Source organism: Perna viridis, chromosome 6, assembly GCF_037379345.1.
Source record: "Perna viridis isolate PV_CMFRI_1.1 ecotype Kerala chromosome 6, ASM3737934v1, whole genome shotgun sequence".
NCBI classification, from domain to species: Eukaryota; Metazoa; Mollusca; class Bivalvia; order Mytilida; family Mytilidae; genus Perna; species Perna viridis.
This window is the reverse complement of record NC_142450.1, coordinates 16092124-16103515: the sequence shown is the minus strand read 5'-3', so window position 1 is coordinate 16103515 and position 11392 is coordinate 16092124. Positions and strand designations below refer to the sequence as shown.

Genomic DNA, 11392 nt, shown 5'->3' with positions numbered 1-11392 from the left:
TAGGTGATGTTATCTGGTCTGATGAGCAACATGCGGATTTGAACATTATTGATATATTTTTGTCTGGTCGAAAACCGTCAAAAAGTGTTTTAGCGAGGAAATCGAAAGAGGTTCGTAGAATTTTGAATGAGTGGAATAAATTGTCACTAAAAATGGTGTATTGTACAGGTTTTGTGATTTGAATGGCGAGAGAGATGTAAGGGAGGTTACGAGAATATACTAGTAATTACTGACCATTTTACGCGTCTCGCGCACGCAATTCCAACCAAAAATCAGTCCGCGCATACGACAGCGAGGGTGTTATGGGAGAATTTTATTCAACGTTATTCTTTTCCAGCTCGATTGCATAGTGATCAAGGGCGGAACTTTGAATCCAAATTCATTAAGGAGCTCTGTAACCTAGCAGGAATTAAGAAATCTCGCATGACCCTATATAATCCTCAGGGTAATGGACAGTGCGAGAGATTTAACCAAACGCTTCTTTGTATGCTTGGTACACTAAATGATGACCACAAATCAGATTGGAAGAGCTTTGTTTCACCTCTTGTACATGCTTATAACGCGACGCGCCATGCGAGTACGGGATAAAGTCCACATTTTCTACTTTTAGGTTGGGATACGCGACTTGCTATTGATGCGTTTTTCGGTACTCAGACTGATTCTTTGAGCGATAAATCTCGCGATTCGTATGTTCAGAGATTAGAGCGACGTCTCCGGTTTGCTTACAAAACGGCCGAGAAGGAAGCAGAAAAGGCGGGTAAACGACACAATGCTGGATACGACTTCAGAGTTCGTAGCTCTGTACTTAAACCCGGCGATAGAGTTCTGCTTAAGAACGTAGGTTTGAGAGGAATGCACAAACTCGCAAACAAATGGAATCGTATCCAATATATTGTGAAATTTCAGCCCGATGTCAATATACCTGTATATGTCGTGAAATGTGAGTATGGACAAGGCGATATGAAAACTGTCCACCGGAACATATTGCTTCCGATCGGTTCGTTACCACTCTATGAGAAGTTAACAAGCAAAGTTTCATCCGCTGATGCATGTAAGTCCACACCAGAGATAACTTCGTCAGAAGATCGTGCTGACGTTACGTGTACGTCCGATCCTATTACTCATTCTAAGGAGGAGGTAGAAGATTCTATATCTGATACTTCAGAGGACGTTGAGTGTTTCGTACCATATAGGAACACTGTACGACGAGTTACGGTTGCGAGGGAATTGAATCCTTCCGCGCCCGAATTTACGCCGTCTCAAGTAACGGACACCGTTCCGAGCTCTGATCCCCGCGTTACGGTTGAATCTCACGATTCGCCACTTTACAATGTATCACCTAATTCAATAGATAGACAACCGTTCCTTGCTCTCTCAAATTCTACTTTTCATGGTGAGGATGTTCATGATAATACGGATCAATCTGTAGTTGAGGATAGAAGTCATTCAGTTTCTAACAGTTCTGATCAGTTAGTCCACAGAAGTAGAAGGAATGTTAATCCTCCGGATAGATTTGGAGATTTTATTTATTATTGATATTTATTAAGTTAAGTCGAATTGACTGTTGCGCGGTCATTGCCACAACTAGATCAGTTTGACACCAGTCATTTATTCCAGTTTTACTTTCTTGTTTAGTTTTGTTTAGAAGACAATTATGTTTTTTGACTTCAATTTTCATATGTTTTTAGATAACGTTTTTTTAGCTAGTTTTATTTCTTTTCACTTTTAATTTTCATTGATAATTTTACATAGAAATCGAATTGTAACCTTGATCTAGTTAAGATAAGATAGTCGTTGTTTGTCTGGTCATCCAGTACTTGGAACTAATTAATTATATTGATAGCGGTCAGCTGTTTAACATATTTAATGATCTGTATCAGACAGACAATGAGAAGGTAAAAGTTCAAATTGGTAATTTGGGGAGTTACATTTAGGTTAATTGGGTTTATTTGTTCAGATTCGGCACATAATTATGGTCAGTTAGAAATCAGAGTTCGATCGGTAAACATTGTATTCAAATATGTGAATGTATATATTATGTAAATAAACGTAGGATTAGAAAGATCGTTTTTAATCGAAATCATGGTCGTAGACAAAAGTTATAGTGCTCGTCGTCTAGCTTCCCAATTGCATGGTTGAACAAACAATCGTGAAATCGCTTCCACTGCGCAATCACTCTGCTCCATTTTCTGGTAGCAGAGCGTGGTTAATATGGACAAAACGGACTTATCGAAATCGTATCGAAATTATAATTCATAATCGGAATTAATATTGACATTTAGTGATCGTTAATCGAAAATGAGCAATTGGGAGTTAGATCTTAGAAACGAAAAAATGGAAGAGACAATGATCGAACAACAAAATGAAAAAATCGAGGATATTAAAAAGGACAAGGCAAAAGCTAAATCGGCCTTCACAAAATTGAGACATAACCTTCTCCAATTAATCGATGAACCGGACGAAATTCCAGATCGTGATATCATCAAAGAAATAAGACAAAAACTTACAGATGCAGAAGAAAATGCTATGAACATTATGGAATTATTATATGACGAATATAAGAAGAGAAACGAAATATTAAATGTACGGAAAACAGCTAATGAACTAGAACAAATGGAATCAGAATTTTCTGAAGCGATAAATGAATGTCAAAACTTTTTGATAAGTACAAAAGACGGTTCTAGTGTTTCATCGCGTTCATCGAACTATAGAGAAGAAATAGATAGACAAGATGTTCCAGTTACCGACGATAGTGGCGATAGACGTGAAATTAAAGATGACATTGGACAATTAGCAGATCGGATTAATCGTGACATACCAGTTGAAGTTCAAAGTGACAATCGTATCGAAATCGGAAATGACATGTGGAAGCACTTGAAACGAATTGCGATTCCAATATTTTCGGGTGACAAACGAAGTTATGAAGCATGGAGGGCCGCCTTCATGTCGTGTGTGGACAAAGCGCCGGCTACACCTGAATATAGTTAAGACAGTTAAGACAATACTTATCGGGAGAAGCATTAAAAGTGGTTGAAAATCTTGGATATTCGGAATCAGCGTACGTGGCTGCAAAAGACAGATTGGAGCGTAAATATGGAGGTAAACGACGACAGATCGCACGTTATATAGAAGAGTTAGAAACTTTCAAACCAATTCGAGTGGGAAATTCAAGAGACATTGACAAATTCGCAGATTTAATTGACGTAACTGTTGTGAATCTAAGGGATGCCGGTCGTAGTGAAGAACTTGGTAATGGATCGTTATACAATAAATTACAGCAAAAGTTACCCGAGTCTATGCTTGCGCAGTACCATAGATGGGTATTCGAGAAACGGAGACCGGAATCAGTCGAATCGTTGAGGGAGTGGATAATTCAGAAAGCGGAATTCCAAACTATCGCGAGCGAAACTGTCCGAGGATTAGACAACTTGAACAACAATGACGTCAGGCGTCCGAGACCGGGTACAAACAGAACTTTCGTCAGTAACACTGAAAACACAGATAGAAATGCTCGTAGACGACTATGTAAAGAATGTAATGAGCCGCATGGTGTGTGGAACTGCGAAATGTTCAAAAGAATGGATTTGCAAAAAAGGTGGAATGTTGCAAAGGAGCATAAACTTTGCTATCGTTGTTTAGGAGATAATCACCTCGGACAAAGGTGTCCAAGAAGTAGAACGTGTGGAATCGATGGTTGTAGGGAGCTTCATAATAGAATGTTACATTATGAAAGGATTAACAATTTTAATCAACGCAGGCGAGTGGACAGTAACAATGTGCACAGACATTCAGAAATATTCAAAAGTGTTACAGAGCCGAACACTGAAGGGGAGCGTCAAAACAGAACGATGATCGCTAAAGACCGAGAAAAGGTAAATAATGTAATTTTAAGAACTGTACCAGTAATTGTCAGAACTGGTAATCGAAAGTTGAAAGTGAACGCACTACTCGATGATGCTAGTACAAAGACTTATATTAATTCGGATGTAGCCGCAGAGTTAGGTCTCCATGGACAGTTACAAACTATGACAGTAAATGTTTTAAATGATGAATGTGAATCGTTTGAAACAATGCCAGTTGAGTTCGAAATTGAAAGTGTGAATGGCAGAACAAGAAATCGAATCGTAGCTTTCACGACAAACAAGGTGACCGGGAATATGAAACCCATAGATTGGCGACAGCACAGTTCTAAGTGGGAACATTTGAAAGGCATACAGTTTCCGGACATAGGTTCGAAGCCTAAAGTTGATATGTTAATTGGTTTGGATTATGCCGATTTACATTATTCGTACAAGGATATTCGTGGTAAACCAGGCGAGCCGATAGCAAGATTAACTCCCCTTGGATGGACGTGTATTGGGAATCCAGACACTGATGACAATCTGACACATTACAATTACACATACTTCGTCGGAAGTATCAATGAATCAAATGAATACGATTTATTGTTAAAGAAATTCTGGGACATTGAACACGTCAAACCTATCGATAAGAATGAGATGTTAAGTGCCGAAGATAAACAAGCTGTCAAAATCGTTGAACAATCAATGTGTTTCAAAGATGGTCGCTATGAAGTAGCCTTGCCTTGGAAGAGTGACCCTGCTAATTTACCGGACAATTATAATATGGCTTATCGCAGACTTGAGAATACTGAGAAGAGGTTAATTAAGGATGCGACTGTGAAGAACGATTACGTTAAAACTATTGAAAAGTATCTTGACAAAGGTTACGTCCGTAAAGTGCCAGCTGAAGAAGAGGTGCCGAAATCGGGAAAATGGTATTTACCGCACTTTCCAGTTGTAAGACCAGACAAGGAAACTACAAAGACAAGGATCGTATTCGACGCGTCTGCAAAGTGTGAAAATGCATCGTTAAATAGTGTCATTCATCAAGGTCCAAAATTACAGAGGGATTTATTTGATGTTCTATTGCGATTTAGAAAGAATCCAGTTGCGTTAGTTTGTGATATTGCTGAAATGTATCTGAGGATAAATATAGCTCCGGTTGATAGGCAGTTTCACAGGTTTTTGTGGCGCTCAATGGAATTAAATCGAGAACCGGATGAATATGAATTCAATAGTGTTGTCTTCGGAGTTAATTCTTCGCCATTTCAGGCCCAATATGTTGTGCAGAAGCATGCCGAGTGCATGAAAGCGTCGCATCCGCGAGCTGCGGAAACAGTACTTCATTCGACTTACATGGATGATAGCATGGATTCAGTAATGAATGAACATGAGGGAATATTATTGTATAATCAATTGTCTGATTTATGGTGGAAAGCTGGAATGTACGCACGCAAATGGTTATCAAATTCAGAGGCAGTGTTAGATTTTATTCCGAAGGAAGATCGCGCGTCCGAAGTTAATCTTGATGATGGTAGTTTGCCTACTGTGAAAACCTTGGGAATTATGTGGAAAGCGAATGTAGATTTATTCACATTCAAAGCAAATCCTCCAGGCGAGGACTTTGTGTACACAAAGCGAAATTTCTTGAGAAAAGTGGCTATGTTATTCGATCCTCTTGGATTTATTTCGCCGTATATAGTGAGAGCTAAAATGTTGCTTCAAGAAATGTGGTTAACTGGATATAATTGGGATAATTTACTAGATGAAAATTTAATATGTAAAGCAAAATCTTGGTTTAAAGAGCTAAATGATTTGAATCAAATCAAAGTTCAAAGGTGTTTACAAGTTGTGGATCAAAATGAGGAAATTATTCATACTAATATTCATACATTCGTTGATTCGTCTGAAGAAGGATATGGTGCCGTTTCGTATATGAGAATCGAGTATAAGAGTGGATTAATTTCGACAAGGATTATTGCATCGAAATCGAAAGTTGCACCAATTATTGCAGTTAGTATTCCGAGATTAGAGTTGATGGCTGCTGTTTTAGGATTAAAACTTGCACTTTCCATTGCGGAGCCGCTTAGAATACCGACGGAACAACTTGTGTTTTGGTCAGATTCTATGGATGTTTTATGGTGGATACGTGGTCGAAGCAGAGACTTCAAGCCGTTTGTCGCGAACCGCATTGGAGAGATACACAGGGCTTCGAGTCCAACACAGTGGCGCTACGTACCAACGAAAGAAAACCCCGCGGATCTGGTATCGAGAGGCAGGACTGTTATTCAGCTGAAATCGGACATTATATGGTGGGAAGGTCCAGACTTTCTATCAAAACAAGAATGTGACTGGCCTGAATGTCGTATTAACAAAGGACTATCGTGCGAAAAAGAAGTTAAAAGCGCTAAATCGGGTGCTAAATTAGAGACTGCCAAGGACAGTGAAATATTTACAATGAAAATTGTGTCTGTATCGGAGAAGGATTGGCGTTTAAATCCAGAACATTATTCGAGCTGGTTGAGACTCGTTCGTGTTTGTTCATGGGTTAACAGATTCGTTGAAAATTGTAAACTTACGCGTGACTTGCGTAGAAAAGGTGGACTTAGTGTAGATGAAATCGAAGAGGCAGAGACTCAAATCGTGCGCGACGCGCAGAGGTGTGAATTTCTAGAGGATTATAATTCAATTATGAAAGAAAAACAGTTACCGTCGGGCAGTAAACTTCTAAGTTTAAAACCGAAAATCGATGAATATGGACTACTTAGATGTGACGGGCGTCTTGAACATGCAGATTTCTTGCCGTATGACACTAGGTATCCTATAATACTTCCGAGGAAAAATCGCGTGACAAGACTAATCGTGAAATACTACCACGACAAAGGTAGACATGTGTGCGGGACAAATCAATCATTATCCATGATGTCATCTAAATATTGGATTATATCCGCCAGAGAGGAAATACGCGAGTGTGAAAATGAGTGTTATACGTGTCGTAAGAGAAAGGCGAAAACAGCAGAGCAAGTAATGGCTCCTTTACCGGACATTCGTTTCAGAACGCCATTACATGCATTTGCGCGTATCGCAGTGGACTATGGTGGTCCATTTATAACAGTGCAGGGTCGAGGAAAGAGACGTGAAAAGAGATACTTGTGTTTATTTACGTGCTTGGCATCGAGAGCCGTGCACTTGGAAGTTGCTTTTGGACTAGATACTGACTCTTTTCTTAATGCGTTTTATAAAATGGCCAGTAGACGTGGAATGCCACAAGAAGTTGTTTCGGACAATGGAACAAACTTTATCGGTGCAAACAAGGAATTACAGGAACTAGTTTCACTATTAGATAAAGACAAAATATGTGACAATACGTCGAATAGAGGTGTGAAGTGGCATTTCAATCCTCCTCTCGCGCCTCACTATGGAGGCGTACATGAAACGATGATGAAAGCCGCAAAGAAAGCAATTTATTCCATTTTAGGAAATGCGGACATTACTGACGAAGAGTTGTTAACTGCATTTATTGGTGCCGAAGCAGTCATTAATTCGCGTCCGCTTACATACCAGTCGGCAGATTCCAGAGATGACTTACCGTTAACGCCTAACCATTTCCTACATGGACAAATCGGAGGAGCGTTTGCACCAGAGACCGTTGATACAACTGACTTTAACCCACGTAAACGATGGCGTCGAATCCAGGAATTAGTTAGACATTTCTGGCAAAGATGGATTAAAGAGTGGCTACCAGGACTAAATAGAAGACATAAATGGACTGAAACTGAAAAGGACTTGAAACCCAATGACATTGTGCTTGTAATGAATCCCAATCTTCCACGAGGACATTGGCCGTTAGGCAGAATCATCGAGGTGTACTCAGGAAAGGACAATCATGTTCGAGTCGCCAAAATTAGACTTGGACAAACTGTTTTAGTACGACCAATTACCAAACTGTGCCCGTTGGAAGTTAATTGACTTAAATTTAACGTGCAATAACTATCAAGAAGCAGTGACTTTAATTTTCTCCGTTTATATGGACTATCGCTATAGTTATGAATTATAGACTATCGAATATTTTCATTTATTTCGTTTTATTTTTTTTATTTTTTTTGTTGTTGTTGATTGGCTATGCTCAATCAAGAAGGGGAGAATGTTTAGAAGACAATTATGTTTTTTGACTTCAATTTTCATATGTTTTTAGATAACGTTTTTTTAGCTAGTTTTATTTCTTTTCACTTTTAATTTTCATTGATAATTTTACATAGAAATCGAATTGTAACCTTGATCTAGTTAAGATAAGATAGTCGTTGTTTGTCTGGTCATCCAGTACTTGGAACTAATTAATTATTTTGATAGCGGTCAGCTGTTTAACATATTTAATGATCTGTATCAGACAGACAATGAGAAGGTAAAAGTTCAAATTGGTAATTTGGGGAGTTACATTTAGGTTAATTGGGTTTATTTGTTCAGATTCGGCACATAATTATGGTCAGTTAGAAATCAGAGTTCGATCGGTAAACATTGTATTCAAATATGTGAATGTATATATTATGTAAATAAACGTAGGATTAGAAAGATCGTTTTTAATCGAAATCATGGTCGTAGACAAAAGTTATAGTGCTCGTCGTCTAGCTTCCCAATTGCATGGTTGAACAAACAATCGTGAAATCGCTTCCACTGCGCAATCACTCTGCTCCAAGTTTTATTTCGTTTTTATCTTCAGATCATGAATTCGTATGTCTATTGTTCCAGTAGGGGGAGATATTTAGAAGGTTTAAGTTGTTCTGGAGTAATTGTGAGGCCCGATCGGAAGATATTGAAATTATTGGACATGGCTAAAAGAGACTTACGTTCGATTGAAAGGACTAGATTCGTGTATTTTGTACGTAGCATACCAGATATTTGTACGTTACGTTCAAAGGAATATCCTTTATATCAGGAATCTATTTAACTATGAATATTAGTGTGAATTCTATTATTGATACGTATAAGAACTCGAAGGAAACCGTATATGAACAGTTGCGACGTATGCGATGCTATTTAGTTTTTGCTATTATAACAACTATGAATTTAGAGAAATAGAATCATCACCGGTTGTTAGCACGCAGAACAACATTTCTTGCGCACGAGTCCCAGTATAATGCCATGCAGGACCGATTAAATTTTATTCTTTTAACTCTAAATAGATTCATTACCGAGTTTAACTCGCAAAATGAGTTATGTACTCCGTTCTTACACAGCTATGTGCATCAGAGATGTTCTGATATAATCAGATATAAATATTCACATCTTGTAGATGGGTTACATCCATCACAGGGTCTTGGCGAGAAATGGGCGTCACAAATGCAGAAGGTCACATTGGACAATGAAAATAGAGTTTCCAATTAATATGTATAACTTGTGTTGTTATTTTATAATAGTATCGAGGCATTTGCCACATACTATTCATACATATGTTTAATGTTTGTTTAATTATTTCTTTAATTTGATGTTTTTGTATTATATGTACAGAAATTCGGGGACGCATTTTGTCCTGTGGGGGACCATGTCATGGGAAGGTCCATTTAGCTTTCCGTATTTTTGGTTTTATTTAATTAAAACTATTGATTTAGATAAAATATGATATACATTTTATCCAAGTCATTTAATTCATTAATCATTCATTACATCATCAGTTCATATTAACTGACGGACCAAACTTAAAAGTCAAACGCACCTTAATTTGAATGCACTCTTGCATGAAAAATATCACCTGTTTACTAACTGCCTGTCACACCTGTAGTCATTACATTGTACGGGCATACGTGGCACAGAGTGGACTGTTTTGCCACAGTTCCCTGTATTTTCAGGTTAGTTAATTATAAATATAATAAATGTTCGGAATTATTTAATAGTTCAATACGAGAAATGTTAATCTCGCTATTGTAATTTTATATTACAAAGTTGATTAATTGTATTTTCAGAATAAAAAAAATTTATATGGAACGACATTTTTCTTAATGCCACAAAATACCCGGTGACACAATGGAAAGAACCACCAAAAAGGAATGAAATCATCATAGACCAGTTTCTAGTCCCTTTTTCTCAAACATAACAAAAACTGCCAGTTCAATATAGGCAGGCCTTGCATAATTTCTTAGTCTATACGGTGGCAGACTTAAAAGGGCAAAATCAGGAGCCCCAATTTTTTTTTCAAGAAAACTATATTATATAGTACATTGCTAAAAAATAAATTCACTTGAGGAATCAATTAGCTAAACTGTTGAGTATTACATAAAAATGTATTAAAAATACTTCCATGACAGTGGCCTTATTGCCCCTTCAGATCCACTTATTTTATTGATACATACGTGTACATGTAAAAGTATGTATACATTTTTAGGATATTTTATATATGGACATAAATTATAATTTTATTGTTTTTTAGTCTTTCTTAGGGATAATGGAACATGTAAGCACTGTACCGACTTTCTCTTTTCGCTGGACAATTGCTGAAAAAGTTTAACTCTAACAATGTTCAAATAATAATGATAAAAACCTGAAAAAGCATACAAATACAAAAGTTTAGATGTAGCATTACTTCACAAGTGGTTTGTCAAGGTTGCAAAAAAACAGCTACTGTTACCATTTGATTGGCCAGTGGTTTATATTTTCAATCCAACAACACACCTGATAACATTCGAAATTTCTTCAATCTCTGTATTGCCCTTTCTACATGAATTCTATGACAAGCAATATTTTTAGTAAGTTTTACTTCTGCTGATGTAAGACGCCGACCTTTACCCCATTCACATTTCCTAGTAATAGGAGGAAGAACTAGTGTTGCTCGCCTGTCTAATAAAAGATCTCTTACGGTAAAACCTCTGCCATAATTTCATCTCCTGGACGAACCATATCAAGAAAGTCACTATTTTCCGTAATAAACCTATCTGATGTATTTCCTCCCTACAGGTCAGAAATGAAATTGAATGCACCTGACGGAGTTATACTCACTAAAACTTTAAAAGTGTTATGATGTATGTAGGTACTGTAAGTTATAATATGTGTTGTTGGTGATCCAGATGTTTGAATAAATAATTCAGTACAGTCTATAATGACAGTAGTTTCTGAAAGATAGAGGCATGTACTTTTTTATTTTGTCTCGTTTTGGCCATTTTATGCAAGGAAAAAACTGCTGTTCATAAGATTGATCCAGGTGGTAAATATATGAGAAACTCATTGCTTGTTGCCTTGCTGCACTTGTCTTCCTTGACCAGTATTTTATTTTTGGAATCCTCCAACCCACCCTCAAGATTCTTTACTGGTCTTCCACTTTATTGATGTCGGCCTTTGTCAGACAAGTCTGTGTTTCAGCATCACACATGTCAGGAAAATCCTTAACAGCATTAAAACTGTAGTCATGTTCTATGCAATGTTCTAAAAATCAATAAATATAATCAGAGGAATAAGAAATACTAAATTGTCATCCATAATATTCCAATAAAAACCAAACAAGTTTCCAGCTTATGTAAAAAATACAATGTAGTACATTGTATTTTTACATAAGCTGGAAACTT

At 37.3% G+C, this 11392-nt stretch overlaps 1 protein-coding gene and 1 pseudogene across 1 annotated transcript; one reads left to right on the top strand and one right to left on the bottom strand.

The window, feature by feature from the left end:
* The first annotated feature begins 2298 nt into the window (after window positions 1-2298).
* On the top strand, window positions 2299-7811 carry LOC148613848 (uncharacterized). Its single transcript, XM_088586525.1, has 2 exons — window positions 2299-2842; window positions 3016-7811. The coding sequence occupies exons 1-2, from the start codon at window positions 2299-2301 to the stop codon at window positions 7809-7811; spliced, it is 5340 nt and encodes a 1779-aa protein (XP_088442651.1).
* A 2601-nt stretch (window positions 7812-10412) lies between these two features.
* On the bottom strand, window positions 10413-11055 carry LOC148613847 (uncharacterized; annotated as a pseudogene).
* Window positions 11056-11392: the final 337 nt, after the last annotated feature.

Excerpts from the sequence above, each read along its gene's own strand:
- LOC148613848 (XM_088586525.1), top strand. The coding sequence starts at position 2,299 with ATGAGCAATTGGGAGTTAGATCTTAGAAACGAAAAAATGGAAGAGACA. Across the intron at positions 2,843-3,015 it reads TGAAGTTCAAAGTGACAATC|AAGCATTAAAAGTGGTTGAA; the intron begins GTATCGAAATCG and ends ACTTATCGGGAG.